The sequence below is a fragment of the Thermochaetoides thermophila genome (assembly GCF_000221225.1).
Source record: "Thermochaetoides thermophila DSM 1495 unplaced genomic scaffold scf7180000011812, whole genome shotgun sequence".
Lineage (NCBI taxonomy): Eukaryota > Fungi > Ascomycota > Sordariomycetes > Sordariales > Chaetomiaceae > Thermochaetoides > Thermochaetoides thermophila.
This window is the reverse complement of record NW_006383028.1, coordinates 693436-712911: the sequence shown is the minus strand read 5'-3', so window position 1 is coordinate 712911 and position 19476 is coordinate 693436. Positions and strand designations below refer to the sequence as shown.

Genomic DNA, 19476 nt, shown 5'->3' with positions numbered 1-19476 from the left:
TGAGATGAACAATGGCTGAGTGATGACTCTGTGGTTTCGCTCATGAAAGCTTGATAACATTAAAAACGGTCGCTGGGGCTGGCTCAAAAATTTCCAGAAGGTTGCAGCCCCACCAGTCTCTCACTGCTGCAGCCTGCAGCTCAAGCTTTCTGGGGCTGTCAGGCCAGCTGCAGGACCCACCACACATCCCTGTCATTGGTACTTGGCACTCTCTTGTCGGTGTCGGTGTAGGGGGGCGTGTGCTGAAAGAACATCAACCCCCATTTTCGCTCTTTGAGATTAACATATTTGGAAACATTGCTCATTTAAACAGACTTGGTTTATGTGATATTCAACCATATATGCAGTCCTCTATGATAAACGCCGGGCCATTCAAGGAAAAGAGACACCAGACTCCAGTCCAAAACTACACTTGCTTCCGTCGAGCCCCTCACACCCCTGAATCCCCATCCCCAACTGCAATGACCCATTGGGAACAAACCGCTAGTCTATATGCCAGAACAGGTAAGAAATGAAGAACGCGTGACAATTGAGAAGCCAAAAAGTGGGAGGTTCTCATCTTGCTAGATGAGACAAGGGAGGAAGGGATATTTGAGACTCAAGCCGCAAGCCGCGGGATAAGACCCCCTGAGCAACCCATAGAAGCCATCATGGATGATATGGCTTCAGTCATTCCGCCTGCAAATCGCAGCTACGACACTGATGTCGTCCAGCTTGCCTGTTACGGCTAGTTAGCACATCAATCCATTAAATCTCATACACAGGCCCAAAAAAAAAAAAAACTTACCGCCGCCACTAGCCAGCCCCTCCTCAATCGCATGCTCCATGAACGGGCTCTCAGCAAACGGATCGACAGCAATCGCCTTAGCCGCCTCCATTAATTCCTGCGCGACATACCACATACCACTATCATCCCTTCTCCTCCGTCTCCTTACTTGCCAATCATCGTCCTCACTCACTCCCGCCCCTTCATACAAATCCGCCTCGCACGGTTGCCTATCGAGACCCCTCACTCCAACCGCCCAATCCACCGACACCTCGCCCCTCTGCCACTTCGCCAGACTCTCCGTCACCTTAGCTACGATCTCGTGCGCCCACAGGTTATCGATGACGCCGTCCGACATGGCCAACACAATGTCGCCCTCTTGGATAGGCACCGCGTCGACCACGGCACACTCGCTGGGCGTGTCCGGGCTGTTGGTGCCTAACTGTCGTGGGCAGTCGAACCAGTGCCATTGCTCGGCCGACTTGTAGATGACCTCGCGCGTGGAGGGGCGAATTACCATGACTTGGGAGTCGCCTAGGTTCGTGACGTAGAGGACGGGTTCGACCTCAGAGGTGTCACAGGGTGATGAAGGTGATTGGGAGTCAGCAGGGGGCGTAGACGTGGGAGCGCTAGAGTCTTCGGATTGTGCAGCTGTTTCGGAAGCTTGCTGATTACTTGGTTCCTGCTGCTCCTTTCGTTCGATCCGACGATAGTGCAGCTGAGCGCCTGTAGCTGTTGTAGTGCCCTGCCAGTCATTGGGGGCACTTGTGGCTTCGATAGTTTGCTCATACGCGCGCTGCAGGTAGGCGACCGGATCAGGCTGGTAACCATCACCCTGGCGGAGTGCATCCTCAAAGATGGCCGTCGCCCAAAAATGCAGAATCAGTCTCGCCCATAGCCTAAAGCGAATCAGTAAGCAACCTCAATCACACCCCTGAAAGTTCACACATACCCAGCATGCCCCCTGGGTCTCGTGCTCCAGGCACCAACCCCGTCATTCGCACAAATAAAATAGTCACTCGCGAAAACCGCGTCATCGCCATTGGTAAACCCCTGGATCAGCTGGCCGCCCACATATGCACGGCTCCGGTCGTGCGTGCTGAGCGGGTCGCTAAATGAAGCCGACGGCGGCGATAAGAAGGGCGGGGGGAAAGGTCGGGGGGTGCGCTTTGCGAATAGCGCAATGCCCGTGTCGAAACGGAAGGGGAGTTTGGGCAGCGCAGATGCATCGAATCTGCCGCTTGCATCCACATAGGGGGGAGGTGACGGTGTTGTTGATCTTGTTGGTGTTGCCGCTGATGATGGTGTCGGTGATGCTTGTATTGTCGTTGGAGGTGAGGGTGAGGGCTGTTGCGAGGGCTGTGATGGTGGTAGTACTGGTGGTGGAGAGCCAACGTCGCTGGCACGGGAATGGCACGGTGCAAAGGAAGCGCGGGATGATGCCGATAAGTGCCGCCTAGGTTGGTGCCATGATGACCACCGCAAAAGGCCGTCATGGCGAACGCTGTGGTAGCCGCGACAAGCGCCAGACCGCCATGATGTTGCTGTTGATGCTGATGCTGATGTAGATGCTGATGATGACGACTGTGAGATCAACGAGCCGCACAGAGAATGCACATATCGAGCAGTCACACGGCTAACTGATGACAAGCCACTGCTGCAGACGGTAGCAGTGGTGTTAAAGGGGACAGACGTCGCTGCCCGCAAATAGTCGAGCCGGAGCGATGCTGCTGGAGCTAGCAATGACGAGTGCGGAGCTACAAGTAGTTTTCTCATTCCAGCATTCCAGCGGGGCGCGCGCGAGATTAGCCGTGGCGCTGCGAGACAGCATTCGACGACAAAACCGGAGAACCGCGATGCTAGAGTCGCCAGACTCGTCTTGGTCGGTCAGGTCGGGATCGTGTGGCAGGTCAGAAGAAACAAAGGAGGATTTTTCGAGCGAAAAAAACTCGAGGGATGAAACATTGCATCAAGCAACCTCTGGGCTTAGCTCAGTCGGGCAGTCGGGCAAGGGAGTGCAGGAGAGACGCTGCCTACAGCGGCCTGCAATCTGCACAGAAGCCCACTCGGCCGTATCGTACGGATGCAACTACTGTTACCTGTTACGTACCTTGCTGGGCCTTATCTTATCAAGGAGCCCAAGACCCCCCTGCTGTCCTGGCCCACGAGCGATCGACGAGTGCGACGGATGCACGGCTGCGGCAACGCCAACGCCGTTGCCGGCAATCTGGGATCTGGCCTTCCGGAAGTTTGGCATTTTGGAACCCTGGAACCAGCCTGGCCGGCCTGCCGGGGGGAACTATCTAGCCTCAAGCCACCTCCGCTGCTCGGATCGTGCCGGGAATCATGCCCGATCCCGGCGCATGCATATGTACGTACCTACCTAGGAAGATATAGATGACCGTCCCGGTCGAACCGCATCGGGATCGTATGGGAAAAACCAAGAGGTCCTTGCAATTCTTACATTACGTGGTACAAGTATGGTAACAGGTAGTGCACACCAGCGTCGTCATCCAAAACAGGCTACCTTAAGACTGCAATATTAGAGGTGGTCCAGTATCCAAACATCCGTACAACCATTACTGTAAGACGGAAGGCTAAATCAAGAGAATAAATCGCCAAATGAAGAGAGACCAGGGCGGAATCAACACTTGTACATATAACTGCTTCCATACACTAAGTCCATACAACTCCCATACATGTGCCAGGTATTCGGTTTGGAAATACCTAACCTATATCACCGACACGTCCCAGGCTCTACTGTGCTCGAGTTACCAGAAAAAAACCGGGCCCAGAGAGTCCAACAAAACCCTCAGCACTCCAGAATCCGCCTTCATGCCACGCCTGACATGCCTGTATATGCAATTCAATGCAATAACCCAGATAACAAGATACACCACCCATCCACCAATGCAGCCCAGCCAGCTCCATGATTCATGACCAGAAAAGTGAAAGTTGTGATGTGACCAGCCCCCAGAACCCTCTAAAATGCTTCCCATCTCTCATAATAATCAGTGATGAGCAAGAGGAGAAGCAAAACTACACGGGACATCACTGGTATGCGCTTGCAACCGTGGTAATCCAAGACATTCTTAAGCCTTGCAGGAAAGAGAGACATGGTCGGGAAACTTGACCTCGAATCCAGCCAGGAGACGACGAATCGGAACAAGTAAAAGAACGCTAGATATGACACCGAACACAGTAATCAACATCTGTTCGTTTCCGTCATACTTTGACCAAGAAATTGTAGTATGAACGGAAAGAGCTCAAGAACAGGGAAAAAAAACACTCGACCAACAACAACACTCAACCAGAAAAAAAACCCATCCTTCTGTTGCTGAGGTCAATGGAGACCGATAAATCACCATGCCAGCTTTGACCAAAAGAAGGGAAAAAAAAAAAAAAACCTAGGACGACGCATGACCTAGCATCGATTTACTCCAATCCGGCAAGTAGGAATTCTGACCGAACGAACCAGTTACACTACTTGGTTGCCTATATATAGAACCTCTCTCAGAGCCCATACTTGCGCATGACGGCTTCCAAGCACTTAATAAGCGAGTCATCGTCATTGGCACCTGTACCTAGATTACCCATTCCGAGAGTAGGGACGGAAGACTCAGCCTGCTGAGGAGCCGAACTATCCTTCTAGAAAGCTTGGCCCTGGTATGGCATCATCCTTCCCGGCGTTCCCGGTCGCGGTCCTCCTGCTACTCCGTACTGTCCCGGAGGGGGCGGCATCCGGAGCCCATTGGGGGTCTTTGAGGGCGGCTGCTCGGCCTCACGCCGTGGCCGCTACCGGCAAAGCTAGGAGATGGAGGGATCGGCCCAGGTGACATCATTGCGGGTGACACTGGGCCTGGAGGTGGTGAACGAATCGGCCCTGGGGGGGGTGAACGGACAGAGCGACCCATGTTGTTGTTAACCATAGGCATGGTCCAGCCAGAACCCCCAGAGGGCGGTCCATACCCTCCCTGAAAATGGCCAGCATAAGGCATCTGCTGCTGAGGGATCATAGGCGGGGGAGATCGAGCGCCTGGACCCATGCCCACGCCAGGCCCGGGGCTCATGCTGCGGGGAACCATTGCAGCAGGCATGTTCGGGAGATACATGGGGCCAGGACCCACGCCACTCATGCCAGCCGGAGTCTTCTGGCCACTTGCATATGCATACTGCTGCGCAGTATATTGTGCTTGTTGCTGGGCATACGCAGCCTGAGCAGCCCTCTGAGCTTGCTGTTGCTGTTCCCGCTGCCGTTGGTCGATCGCCTGGATGACGGCCTGATTGCAAATACCATCCTTAATCTGTGCCTTCTCGCGCTCCCTCTTCTCAATCGCACCAACGAGGCCGTTCTGGGTCGGTGAGGGGCCCTTATTCCCCGCCAAGGCGATCAAAGGAGTACCCGTAATTCTAGCAACATGCTCCTGCTCTCGAGCAGACAAATGTGATGACAATTCACCACCCGACAGGGCCATTGCAGTCCCCTGGCTCCCAGGTCGTCCGGTTGAAAGCAGGTCAATCGAGCTATGGCGAGAGTGAGAAGGCCCTCGGCTGGTAGGCCGCCCGTACGGCGATGATGGCGTTGTCGGTCTAACGTCCAAAAGCGTACCTGTGGATGAACTGCGATGATGTGCGTACTGATGAACCGCCGCAGCTGCCCGTTGCTCAACAAATTGCTCTGCGGATAGGGTATTACCGCCATCTGATGTGCCCACAGCGGTTCCCGGCTGCCAAACAACACTACGGCGAATAGTATCACTTGACTCAGAGCGGTTGTGCGAATAGGCTGCTGCGGGCCCTGGAGATTTTCGTCCAGTTGCATGGCCTGCGCGAGATGAAGAACCATTAGGGGGGATTTTGTTGACTGGCAGCGCAGCATAATTAAGCGTCGGCCCGAAATCGATCTTGGGGATATCGAAATCCGAATCCACGCCATTCGATTTCTTGGATAAAACTGCGGGATCAGTACCAACGGTTTTAAGCACACCAGCACGTGGTCGCTCTTGCTCGACAGATTCTTCGGTTATGCTAGACCGACGGGTGCTAGCATAATCGGGACTAGTCGTCGAAGAAGCATCATCGTAAACTACAGCCCTTAGTGTGGCCTGTCGAAGAGGATGTTGCGGCGGGATTGGCGGAGGAGAAGAGTCGGACGACTGGAAAGGGAAAGTCTGAGGAGGTGACCGAGAAGCAGGAGTAACGTCGTCCTGGCTATGCGCGAGGCTCGTTGATCTTGTGGGAAGAGGATTCCTATTAGTCGGGCCGGAAGGAGGAGACTGTGGAGACTGCGATTCGGGGCCGGGAGTTCGGCGACCTGCAGAGGTGAGGCTACGGTTGTCGGAAGACGACCCTCCATGGGCACCAACAGACGGAGGGTTTCCAGCGACATCCTGTGCTCCAGACGATGAAGGGTTGCGATCGGGTTCCATCGAGGCTGACGAGGATCCTGGAGAAGCACGGGCAGCATGGGGGTTGGCAGAGGTTAGAACTTCAGGAGATCCACAGAGATTAGCATTCATTCCCACGGCATCGGTGCTGGTTTGTGTCTGTACCGCTGGGTTGCGCTGGTCAGTGCGTCTTTGTGCTGAGCCTGCGCTCTCCTCTTGGTAATCATTAAGCAGATCGTCGTCCTTGAAGGCAGCTGGGTCTATGCCGCTGGCCTTGGCCAGCTGTGACAGGGTTGTGTGAGAAAGGCGCTGGGTTCTCCTCCGCATTTCGGCCGTGTGGTAAGGCTGTGGCAACGACGGTCGCGACGGTGTGTTGTGTGAGAAAGCGGGAGGTGGGTTCACTGGTCCCAAGTTGTGTACAGGCTGCATCATCTCGATTCGCTCAGCCGGGGCTGTCCTAATCGGGCTATCTTCTTCTTCGTCGCTGAGCCGTTCGGGGGTCGAAGCTAGATCGCTCGTAAAGGGCTGCCTAACACGTTCAGGCAGGCGCATCGGAAGGGCCGCCGGCTGGCCGTTTTCCTGACCGTAGGGGTGGTATTGGGGCTCGTTAACCTGACGATCGGGGTAAGGAGGTTGGCCGTAAGGCCCGTCAGGACCTGCGGGCAACGGCTCGCGATTTGGATCAGGCGGTACCGACTCATTCCGTCCGCCATGTCGTGGTACCGACTGAGAGCGGCCTGGCTGGACCGGCCCAGCTTCGTCGGCAAAACCTACCCTCGGGCGCGAAGAGCCCGAACTCCCAGCCCCGCCGCTCAAGCGCTTGCCGTTGCGGCTTGCACTCCTGCTCTGCGGAGCAGAGTTGGCAGCATCCTCCATGGCGGCCATGCGCTGACCCGTGAGCTCCTTCAGCCTCTTGCGCCATTCTCGCTCAGACCAGGAAGAGCTCCCTTCGGTCATGATTAAGTTGCTTACATCACTAAGCTCAAGGTACCCGTGCCTCTTATGCTTCGGCATCCCAAACATCAGGGATCGCGGGTCAAGAACGCTCGCCACTAGGCGGCCGGGCCGACCGTACAAACCAAAAGTATCCCACGTCGGAAACAAGAACCGGAGAAGCATTTCGAATCCAGGAACAGCGGGGTGCGTTTCAGGCATGATGAACACAAAACCTTCCGTCGTCGACGGCGGTTCGGAATGTATCGTGATGTCGCCCTCGATCTTCAAGAGTGTTGATCCGTCAATCAAAGCTTTGGCTTGTGGATAGATGGCATAGGCCGAGTAGGCATCGGTGATCGAGGCGATCGGGCGCTGATGCTTCTTCTTTTTCTCGGCATCCTTCTTCGACTCGAAGAATTTGATCTGGCCTTTCAAGATGGGGCCATGCGAGCGGTCGTATGGGTTCTTCTTTTTCCACTCCTTTTGGGCTTTCTGGTATTCCTTCTCGCTGGGGGGTTCAATGACACAGTAGCAGCGCTTCCAGGGGACACCAGCACCAAACCTTACGCGTACCCACTCGGAGATGGGTTGTCTGGCACGCTCCATGATAATGTTAATGCTGTTTAGGGTCTTGCCCTTGCCGGCAACTAGCGAGCCAGTGTAGGCTTCTTGGAGCGTGGCGTGCTCATACATGGCAAGCCGTATTCCGGACGTCCATTGTATCAGCGAGTGGTGCGAGTTGAAGTGCAGCAAATAGCGGTTCCGACCGGCCGTGCTGATGCTCAGGATGTTTTGTAGCGGTTGCTCGTCATTCGACTTTGTTGGGAGCGACTCGATCTGTTGCACTGTGTTAGGGTTCGGATTGCAACCACGTCGAGCCAAGCAAACTGCATTGCACAAACCATCTTGATCGACGCATCGGTAAGGTTGATAAACTTAGGTAGCACCTCGCCGTCCTCGCCGGCCGCGTCGAGCTCGGCAGCGTCCCATAGCGACAAGACGGTGCCAACCAACTGAGCAAAGCACTCAGTCCATGTTCGATCGGGATTTAGGTTTCCGCCTGGCGAAAGGTTAGTAACTCACATGCAAAAGGGACCAAGTACTGTGGGACGGATGGGGGGGGCCCAGGCAAAAGGCGTACGGATGTCTTGGTCGTCCAGCTTCAGGAAGTATCCTTCCTGGTACAGCTTGTTTGCATGGCCGTTGAGCAAGCTGAAGATGGGCTGCAGCTCGGGAGGAGTGTCCGAGTTGATGTCCATGAGGGGCGGCTGGTAGGTTTGCACTAAAGACAGAGGTCTTGAGCTCCTTTTTGGTTTTGCCGCGGGGCTTGATGAGGATGAATTGGGTATTACTGAAGACTGCGCAGAAGCGACATGCTCGGAGTCGCGGGAGGTAGTTGCCGACGTCGATGGCGCCGAGTCACTGGTGGCGTCGCGTGCGGGAGGAGGAGCTGGAGACGGAGTGGAGGATGTGTCGGGGTCGAGATCGGGTTTGAGCTTTGGCCTGTGGAAACCTAAGCCGGAAGGGCTATTGCTGTTATGCTTCGGGCTTTTGTTGCTGTCGTTGTGGTTGCTGGAAGTATTATTATTATTATTATTATAATTTTGCTGGAGCGACGACACAGGTGCAGCGGCCGCAGCGGAGGTTGCTGCAGTTGTTGCGGTTTTCGAGTCCCTGGCAGCAGGCGCTGAGAAGTGGGCAATAAAGGACAGTACTTTTAAGACAGCGCCGGTTGGGTAGGTGTCAGCAGATGGGTCGACTGGGACCACTCAGACTTACAGGGGCCTGGCCCCAGTTGAGTCAGGGAAAGCAAGTGGGCTTGGGAAGTGCAGCTGAAAGGTGGAACGAAGGAAAGAGGGTCGATGGTAAAAGGACGACAGGTAAGAAAGCAAGGAGAACAGCGATGCACTGATGCGATCAAGTGTCTTATTTCCCGCTTCCTCGCCAAAACACCAACCAAAGAGCAATTTAATTTTTGCAATAGCCGGGGCAGCGCGACTGCATGCCGGTGGCTGATGCAGGATGTTTTGTGTATTGTGTGTTGTGTACTGTGTGTTTGTGGCGTAGTGTTGTGTTGCAACTTGCAAGCATGAGGCATGCAGGACTTCGGGAGCTGAGAACCAGAAAAATGCTACATACCTCGACTTCGATTTCGGCCCATCGTGGTGGGGTCGGCTTTCCGGGGCCTTTCTGGGCGCAAAACGGTGTGAAAGGACCGTCCGAAAAATTACAAGCGCCCGGCAGGGATCTTCAGGGCACTACTGACGAATGTGCGATCGGGCCCAGTCTTTCCCTCTTTTCAATTTTTGACTGTTGTGGCTTTTGGTGCACAATACCGGGCTCCCTGTTGACTTGTCTGCTCCCCTCGAGCAGAACGGTACCGACGATGGGACTGAACAGGCGAAGAGCCCCCCTTAAAATTTAAGCCGATGGAAATTCACCAAGTCTTTCTCTCGTCGCAGCAGGCCGGATTTTTTGTCTGATTCTTGTCACCTATGAGATATTTGCAAGCAGCCCCATCCGGGCTAGGCAGGTCGCCCAGCGGTTGTGTATTGGTCCAAGGTTGTTTAGGGGTCGCGGGAGGTTCGGGACGAGAAGCAACGAAGCAGCGGTGGGTGGTAGCGCAGTCCAGGGTGTGGTGTCTTCGTCACCACCGACTTTACCGCGGCAGATCACGCACGAATCTGGCACTTTGCAAAGCGTAAGACGACAAGGGCTGCGCAGCCGGCGACTAGCGGCTAATCGCCCGAATACCGTGCGAAGTTGTAGTGTAGAGAATATAAGTAGGGCAGCGTTCCTGGGATACAGGCAGACTGCGAGTCAGCGTCAAGCTCTGATTCTGGGCTGAAATGGGTTTGTCCCTCGAGCGCCGGACGTTGGAAGAGGGGAAAATAAAGGAGAAAGCGGTCGGATAACCGATATCTATAAGTGGTGCAAGGCCAACGCTGGGTGTTGGATCAACGAGCGGCTTGACCTCATCGGCATTCACGCGTCATCCATGGAGCGAGCGACAAAATCTGCGGCCGCGGCCTCCAATTCCAATCCCAAGCAATGCCCGTCTTCCTGTCCAGTCTTCCGACTACCCCTGAATCTTTTAAAAGAGAGCCGCGCTTATGGTGCACACCTATGGAGTGTAGGTTGTAAGCACTCGTTACGCGGGCCGTGATGCACACCTGAGACTTGGAGGCAGTAAAACCGCCAGAAACAGCTGGAGCTTCCAAGTCTCATCAGCAAAGAGTTAACCCTGGGGTTCCAGTCGCCTGGATAATATGCCTTGTTGCCTCTTCCAAGCACATCTCAGTGCCTCGTGTCTCGATTGCCATTTTTGGCAGCCGACCCTTCCGGGGGTGGGGGAATGGTGTAGCGCCGGGCGCTTCCATTTGCTCACGTTTTCACCTGGCCAAGCAACCTGATGATGTCACGGTACGTACCTCTTGACCTCTTTTGGTCGCCCCAAGTGCGCAAAATGCCGGAGCAGATTCGTCGCAGGAGATGGCGCCGGGCTCTTCAATCTCTGTGTTGATGCGAGGAGAATCTAAATTTTCGCCGTGGATCGGGGCCACGAGAAACGGAAGATTGGCAAAGTTGAGTATGTATCTGCACGCTGATCTCAGTATCCCAGGTCCCGGGTGACCCAACGATCCGTATCCGTATGCGTGATGTGTGAGTGTGGAGGTGGTCTCTGTGGAGGGGCCAGAAACAGGGTTTGAGTGGTTTGAGCAAGTTGATGGGCGGTCATCTGGGCTTCTCTCGTATTTGTGTCTTCTGCTCTGGCCTCTGCTTGACGGCTTTCACGCTATCGGCTCTCGGGGCCAAGCGAGCTGATTTCATGCCCGAGACTCCGCTCTCGAGAACTGCAGAATTACGTACGGCAGGACGCACGCTGCGGTGGTTGTGGAGGGATTGTTGGGACTGGCTTTTTTTGCTTCCTCCACTTGTCGGCGGGGTGGCGGACTTGATATGCAGTGCACATACATACGGCGTATCGTCTTGCGGAGGATTTCTCTTTTGTCAGATCCACGATCCGTTGCCTCAATATTTACTCACTTTCCGCCGTCTTATCCAGCCCATGTATTGCTCCGAGCGTATGTACAGAACAGATCTACCTATGAAAAGGCGCCCTCGCATATATTCCATGTGTCAACTTCCCGGTTGGTTCTGCTGATGCAATCTAATCCAAAGTGTTAACAGTATGGCCAAGCAGTCTACACTCAAGACTTCACACCACGAGCCATCTCCAGCCATCCACTCGTGGCATGCCACCGTGTTCGAGACCACCCCCACAGCATGACCTGGTGAACGGGTGTTCGAAGAGCTTGGCAACACATCACCAGCACACCATTGCACACTCAACACCTGCATAACACAGTCTGGTCTACTTGGTCTACTTGGATATACAGCTGTTGCTGTCCTGACAACACCGCGAACGAAAGAGATGGTGGTTGATATGATCATCCGGAAGATGCTATATCTGTTGCCACTGTTTCACTGTCAAATACAAGACGTCTATCTAGAGTATCCAGGGTAACATTTGGCCGAAGTATCTGCGGTCCGCTGACGTTGCCGCAACATCAGGGACGTGGCGCCCCAGACAGACGATTGGCCATTATGCTTGCCCGGCGAGAGGACTTGGATGGCGGGAGGCGCCCGAGGCTGCAGCGGCAGCATCTGGTCACCTATCAATGATCACTCACCACTCGACCCTTGGCTTTGCACTTCACTTGAGTATGTAAGCGCATCCAGGCGTGACAAGCTTCTATCCAGTGCCTCTTTGCTGGCTTTCACTTGGCATTGCCCTCACATAAATACAATTCCGCTCTTTTGACCTTGTGCTGGCCAATGGAAGTATCTGGAAACCAAATATGGGCTTGCACTACAGGATCTCCAATGCAGAATCTTCAACACTCACCGACTCTGACCCCTCCATACAAGCTTAGGCTGTATGGTCTGATGTCCAGCAAAAAATCCGATGTGGAAAATCGACAGAGCGCTTCTCTGATTTTTCAAAGATTACATACTCGTACTCTAACCGCCAGAGAGCACAGCTCAGTTTCAAGATAGGAGTATGCAGCAAACAGCTGAGGTAGCCAGGATGGTGAAAACCGTTACTCTGCATTGGGTAGCGGATGCATTGCTCGAGCGTACACTAAAGGTACTGGGATCAGATACGAAGAACCTGGTGGCTGGATGATGTGAAGGCAGTAAAGGCTTGGGTTGGCTGCAAGTTCCAGCTCCCAACTCGGAACGTCCAGAAAACCGGACCAGCGCAACATCGCTTTGAAGCATTGTGGGGACCTGGAGCCAAGACTTTTCTTGCCCCGCACTAATATTTCGGTTGGTTTGGCATCATGGTGAGCGCTCCGCTGATTGATCGTTCCGTTCGTGCAGTTTGATCACTGTTAATCTATCGGCAGGCAGTGCTCGTCTTGATAGTGAAACAAAATATTGTGATAAACCAGAAAGTGGCTGGTTCACTGTGTATGTGTACATGTAACTTATTGTGGGTATAATGAGCAGGGCGAAGTTGAATCGCAGTTGCACGGGCGACCCCCTCTCTTGAGACTGTAATTGTGGACACGAAGATGCTGCAGAGGACAAAGAAGCACAGCCCCAGGGACGATGAAACCGAGTGCAAAACTTTGTATGATGTTTCCTATCTGAATATCACCGCATTTCCTACATGTACCTGTGCAAAGAATGAGACAGGAACGTTGCGATCAACAAGCCAATTCAAGTCTCGGGTGGGTAAGCACGGCATGCCTAAGGTACGAAGAAAAAGTTCAGCCCTATGATGGGCCGCGAAAATTACGCACAGCCCTTGCACCAGGCACGTGTTACGTCATTTATCCTGCTTCTCATTTTAAACCATAAGCTTCGAGAAGGCTGCCAATCGAAGAATCCCTGTTGTGGAACGACGCGCAATGAGCGAACCGAGAAAAATTTGCATCACCGAAATTAAGCTAACCATATGCTACTCTAAAGTGTCTACGGATAGCGGATTGCTTTTTTATACAAATTGCCTAGGTAGGTGCCTACCTCCTTGTGTGGGTTAGGTATATAATCAGATCTTGTCCATCATCCCACCAAGAAGTTTGTCAATCATGTCACGATACTGAAATCCTTCGTCAAATAACAGCATCATTCAACCCTTTTTACGTATGGATCTCTTCCTGAGTGTATATGTTGGAGCTAAACTAGAGCCTTCAAATTTATTCGTTTCCAATTCCCCCTGTCTTTCATACTTCCTCTGTTCTTCCCTCCTTTTTTTTTCTCAAACTCCCTCTCACTTATGACTATACAATCGTGACTAGTCTTGATTCAAGCCAAGGTAGGTAAGCCAAGCCAATCGCAACCGTTGTAGCAAGATCAGTTAAGCGAAGGCATTGGACCAAACGTGCTTGATTTGTCGGAGCGCTGTTCCTACACATGTCTCTATCATGTCAATCAGTGTTTGAAGTTGCAGGATGGCTGTGGTTATTGACCACTTTAAGCAACAGTGCACTGTGCAAATAGGCACATACAATTTCAGCGGCCTATAAATCAAGTTATAGTTTCTGGGAAACTTGCAACACTCTGTTTTGTGTTTACTACCCTCAGCTGAATAGTCCATTTTGCCTTTTCCGTAGGCTACCCATACACTTAGAGCAGTTGCCAGAGAAATGGTAATTTCCGTCACATCACGGTTCATTTCCCCAGCTGAAGTCCACTAGCCAACAGCTTGCCAAGTTCCTTCAGCTAAGTGCTTACATGGTGAGAGCCCCGCCAGAACTTCCTCCACAGCACCATCACATCAGGAACAATCGTGATCACGATGACCAAGATCTCGGGCAAAGATGAACATGTCCGACAGAACTCGGACACGGTACTTGTCAAATGGCCTATCAAATCCCTGATTTTAGAGATCCACGAGGCCAAGCGGATGGGCTGAGAGAACACGTCCCTGCATCATGTGTGTTCGCTAACGTGGTGAACCCTGGGGTAACACAAGCCACAGGCCCCGCCCATCTCATGGTCTTTAGGTGTTCACACCCGCAGTCCCGCACTTGACCGAGCAATGGTGATCAGCGTGATAGAAGGGACCAAACATTCTATCTAATCCGAATATATTGATACTCAAAACTTACTTACATTGCTTGCCACACGAATGCATCAGCTTGCTTATACGAAATTACAGTGTACATAGCATTGTTGATTTTCTTCTCTTTTCCTTTTTTTCCCTATTTTTTTTTATTTTGTTTGCGAGTGTGCTCCTACAGCACGAGAACCTGCAAGCAGCCGGAGATGAATCGCGCCAAAACGCGCTGGCTTCACGCGAACGCGACAGCCTGCAGCATCGATTGAGAGAAGGTTGCCCCAGGCAGGCGCTGGTTAGTCGCCGGCAAGGCATCCGTTTCGCTGTTGTCACCTGGCAACCAACCGCCATCACCAATCCCCAGCCTGCAGGCCCCATCTCTGAGCTGTAGAGTGCCCACAATCTGCAAGCTCGGGTGGGGCTGGCTGCCGCGTCGTCCCCTCAGCAAAGTAGTGACTCGGCGACCCGCTCTGTATCCAATCCTCAACCTCCCATCCCAGCGCGGTCCGACGCGACGAACTTTCTGTGCCTGCCTAGGTACGTTTGCGCCGTCCGATTCCCACACACAACCTAGAAAAAATAAAACAAAGATACCACGCGATCCGATGCGACAGCGAGCGCCATCCTGTCCACGCTCTTCGCCTGTTATAATCGCCACTATCGGCCAGTGCCCGTCCACGGTCGCCTAGACGACCACCGAAGAGCAGCGCGCAGGGCCTGCTGCCTGCGAACAACTTTCAAGGCCAGGCGCAGGAGCTCTGAGGCACAAGAAGACGTCCACGAGCCGACACTGACAATTGTTGAGCGTCGGTTGTCGATTGTTGACTGTTGATTGTTTGGGGCTTCTATCCCGTGAAGCCGTGAAGCTGTCTCGTAAATTCCTTCACAACAGCAACAGTAACTGCAACGACAGCCGCAATGGATCTGGAGAACAGCCAGGCCACCCAGGAAAATGCCCTCGACCCACGGCGTCTGGGTGGCCAGAATTCTGGGTTCTCGGACGAGGACATCTCTGATATCATATGTCTTCTGCTCCCATACTCAGAAGCAGCCCGCCGGCAGCTGCGGAATATCGCCGCAACCGAGAACGCCAACCGCATCGTCGAGCGCGAAAATGTCGGCCAGCTAGACCTCGACTACGCCCTGGAGGAAGACATGCGCGATATCGCCCGTATACAGCCTGTCCTTGGCGAGCACTACATCGCCCTGAGATTCTCGACGCCCGTAAAGGATCCCCTCCAGGGATTTACTTTTGGCCGCAACCCCACCCTCTGTGATGTTTGTTTCCGCAACGACCCGCGCCGTCGCCTGAGCAATGTGCACTTTCGCATCTATCTTAACGAGTTTGGCGTGCTGATGCTGGAGGACTTGTCGACAAACGGAACCTCGGTCGACGAGGTTCTGCTAAAGAAGAAAGACAGCCCGGCAAGGGAGACAAAGCGGACGCTGCAGAGCGGCTCCAAAATTCAAATCTTTATGCACCAAGACAGCATGGACCTCGTCTTCATTGTCCGCATTCCCATCCGTCATGGCGCCTGTCAGGAGGCCTACGAGCGCAACTTGCAAGCGTACATGGCCCAGCGCGAACGGCTGGCAAACGAGACAATTGTGCCTGGGCCAGGGGGTCGTGTATGTGTGCTGTTTGCCCCTTCTTTCCTTCATCCCTTGCTTCCCGTCCTGCATTGTGTTTGCTGGGTCGAGCCTGATTCATTGTCGACTGACTGACTGGGACCCCTCCAGGTTGACATTTTTAAGCCGGCAGCCCAGAAGAATGGAGAGCGCAACGTCAACAAAGTTGTTGCTCGTCGAGAACAAGCTGACGGCATGCCGGTTAAACAGCCCTCTCGCCTCCGCACAGAGGCCATTCCGCGCCCCTGGAATGGATCTAACAAGTACAACCGGGTGTGCGAGATTGGCCGAGGTGCTTTTGCCACTGTCTACAAAGTCACGCTGAAGCTCACTGGTCATCCGTATGCGGCCAAGGAGCTGGATAAGCGCAGGTTCATGAAGAACGGCGTTTTGGACCAGAAGGTCGAGAATGAGATGAAAATCATGCAGAAAGTCAAGCATGTAAGCAACCTACCTTCGTCTCCTACTCTTCTGGATGGACACAGACAGGGCTTACATTTCTGAAGCCGCACATCGTGAACTACATCGAACACCTTGACTGGGATGACCGGCTGCTCATTATCATTATGGACTTTGTTGGCGGCGGTGACCTTGGCAAGTTGATTGCTGAGCATGGCCCGCTCTCTGAACCTGCTACAAAGATTATGGCAAGGCAACTGCTGGATGCCCTTGGCTATCTTCACAGCATGAATATCACTCACCGCGACGTGAAGCCGGACAACATCCTTGTCCAGTCATTCGACCCCTTCGTCGTGAAGCTGACAGACTTTGGCCTGTCCAAGATGGTCGACAACGACCAGACCTTCCTCCGGACTTTCTGCGGCACCCTTCTGTATTGTGCCCCTGAAGTCTACTCCGAATATGCCGAATACGATAACCATGGCCGGCGCCATCCCCGGAATCGTCGGCTGCGCCCAGCCACTGGTCCGAGATACCACAACGCGGTCGATGTGTGGTCTCTAGGCGGCGTCTTGTTTTACGCCTTGACGAAGACACCGCCTTTCCCTGCAAGAAATGGAGCAAGCCACTCCGAACTGCTGCATCAGATCATGACGAAGCCGTTGAACGTTGAGCCGCTCAAGCAGGCTAACATCTCAAATGAAGGCATTGATTTCTTGAAGCGCATGCTGAATCGCCGTCCTGAGAATCGAGCTACGATTCCAGAGCTGTTGAATCATCCATGGCTCGAGGGTGTGGCTCTTCCGCCTATTGATCAAGTGGCAGATGAGGAGCTGCCCGCAAACGCGTCACAGCTGAGCCTCGAAGATAATGCGAATGAGACGGAAGGAGCCGACGATGTTGAGCTCCAGGTTCCGAGCGATGATGAAATCAATGATGAGGACGACGAGGAGGTCGTCCGCCAGACCGACCATGAAGATGAGGGTGAGTCAGAAAAAGAAAACCAAACCCTCGGGCCTGCCAACGGCCGTCAACGTCGACTATTTGGTGAAGTCAACCCTTCCGCAGTTGGCTCGTCCGGTGGCATTCGGGCAGAACGACTGAACCTCCCTGTGACGGCTCCGAGCTCCGAGTCATCAAGAGAAACAGAAGTTCTCGAGCGTCCTGCCGAAATCAAAGACAGCTTCGAGTCTGACAGTGATTCCACACCTCGTCAGCCGACTTCAAGGCTTCCTCCGGGTGCTGGGGGAAGTCGACGTGGGTCACTTCGTTCAATCAACTCGAACGAGAGCAGATCGGTTGAGGAGCTCAACAACATGACTTTTGACGTGGCCTCGCAAAGTTTGGGCGGCGCTGAGTCAATCCTCGGCAATCTCAACATGAAGTCACGCGCCGCCTCAGCTGCCCCATCCCATTCCATCGGCGACGTAACCTCAAGCAAACGGAAGCCACCCTCGGATCTTGGTGAAGAAGGGGAGGCTCAAGCTACGGAATCCCGGCGTACCCTCAAGAGGCTGCGCTCTCAACCTGCCGCTCCCCCGGCCATCCTCGACCTTCCAGTGGCCCCGGGAGAGTATGAACTGCTTGTTCAGGTCCCATGCATCCGGAATCACTCATGTCGGCAGATCGATAATCCTGTGCATAAATCTACGTTCTGGTCGGCCCGGGACAGATCGACGTGGCATCTTAACTACCCAGAAATGACCCAGCTGCAGTTTGACGCTTTCAATATGGCAGCAGCAGCAAGGAATGAGGAGTTTGGCCCAGGTAAAACTCCCCTTTGGAGCCTTGCCGTTAAGTACTTCCCGCCCACGAACCGTGAGCGTGTTGGAGATAAGTCAAGGGTACCCCGCCGCCCCTTGGATGACCTCAGGCTCCCGCCAACGGCTGGCCGGAATGGCATCTCTGATGATGTGCCAGATACGCAGCGGTGCCAAGATATTCGCCCTCCCATGCCCATATTCTCGGAACCTGGCCGGCCTGTGATCGCATGCCTTCAGTCAGCGGCTGTCTCCGCCATCCAGGGCATTTCGGTGCTGATCACCGAAGCCATGATATCATGGGGTAGGGCCATGAGCAACACTCGCTCCTACATCCCCCGAACTGAAGGGAAAGTGCCCAAGAACGCGTTGAAGATCCTCCTCTGGAAGCCCGGCTTCGACCCAGTGAAGAACTTCCGCCCGTGGAACCGCCAAGGCGAGGATGAAGAGTCTCTGTATTTCTACATCGCTACCAAGGCAACGCAGGGCATCTCGATCAACGGCGTTCCCCTCCCGTCTTGGAATCCCAAGGCGACCGACGATGCCTGCCGATACTGGATGCGCCTGCACGACGGCGACCGTATCACCGTCTGGCAAACCGCCGACGGCCTCACGCGCACCGAGCTCATCTTCTGGTGCGGCTGGGGCGGCAGCTCAAAGCCGCGCGGCTCGGCGAGCGTCAACCGCCCGTGCCTCGTCGCCGACGACATCGCCCAGCAGCTCGACGAGGTGTGCTACCGCGCTGAACGTAAGATGCGCGGCTTGAGCGAGCACGACCTCAAGATGGAGGAAGCCAATCACGACCTGGAGGTCCGGCTAGCCCACATCGATGCCGAGCGCCAGCGTTCCCGCGACTTCGAAGTGCGTCGCCAGGAGGCTTGTCGTGCCCTGGGTGTTAACCCACATCGTCGTCACAGCCCGCCTGTTGGCGTGGGCCTGACGATCTGCAGCGCCGCCGCTGCTGCTGCAAATGGTGAAGGGTCCTCTTCTGTTGCTGGGGGGTATTCGTCGTATAATCGGACTGTGCCGGCACTCCGTCATACCTCCCCTCCTACAGCGTCGGACTTGCTGAGGGCTGCCAGAGGAGGTTGAGCAGCGTTCAGTTTCCTACCTCATTTCATGATTTCCGGTCGTCTGGTCCGCTCAAGAGGGGGATATGGTCATTTGTGCTGTGGTCTATACGAGTGGTGCCTGAGGCTGTATTCTGAGGCGGTTTATTTCGGTTCTGGACTCTCTTTTATCTGCCTCGCGGCAGGCTAATTTATCTTAGGATTTGACGCGATGGGATATGTACGGGTTTATGGAGTTATTTAGGCTCTGTATCTTCTGGGCGGTTTTGGCTTGGGAATTATGTCTTTAGGTGAACTTGTTTAACGATCAGGGTGAAGGAAAGGCATACAGATGTTTTTTTTATCTGGGCGTTTGTGCATATACCAGCCATACACTGCAAGTGTGTTTTGGGTCCATGTTAGATACCTCCCCTTTCCATCCTTCAGCAGACAGAAAAATCAGGTGTTTATTAGCTAA

General features: G+C 54.0%; 3 protein-coding genes across 3 annotated transcripts; 1 reads left to right on the top strand and 2 right to left on the bottom strand.

The window, feature by feature from the left end:
* Positions 1-665: 665 nt before the first annotated feature.
* Positions 666-3023, bottom strand: CTHT_0009690 (uncharacterized protein; the record flags this gene model as incomplete). The annotated part of the gene is made up of 4 exons (XM_006691430.1): positions 666-718; positions 788-1665; positions 1719-2125; positions 2877-3023. The coding sequence occupies 4 exons, from the start codon at positions 3021-3023 to the stop codon at positions 666-668; spliced, it is 1485 nt and encodes a 494-aa protein (XP_006691493.1).
* Positions 3024-4476: 1453 nt separating this feature from the next.
* On the bottom strand, positions 4477-9250 carry CTHT_0009680 (uncharacterized protein; the record flags this gene model as incomplete). Its single annotated transcript, XM_006691429.1, has 5 exons — positions 4477-7926; positions 7992-8149; positions 8231-8776; positions 8869-8874; positions 9229-9250. 5 exons carry the CDS (start codon positions 9248-9250, stop codon positions 4477-4479), a joined length of 4182 nt encoding a protein of 1393 aa, XP_006691492.1.
* Positions 9251-15079: 5829 nt separating this feature from the next.
* Positions 15080-19041, top strand: CTHT_0009670 (uncharacterized protein; the record flags this gene model as incomplete). The annotated part of the gene is made up of 3 exons (XM_006691428.1): positions 15080-15790; positions 15902-16231; positions 16297-19041. 3 exons carry the CDS (start codon positions 15080-15082, stop codon positions 19039-19041), a joined length of 3786 nt encoding a protein of 1261 aa, XP_006691491.1.
* Between the last annotated feature and the right edge of the window lie 435 nt (positions 19042-19476).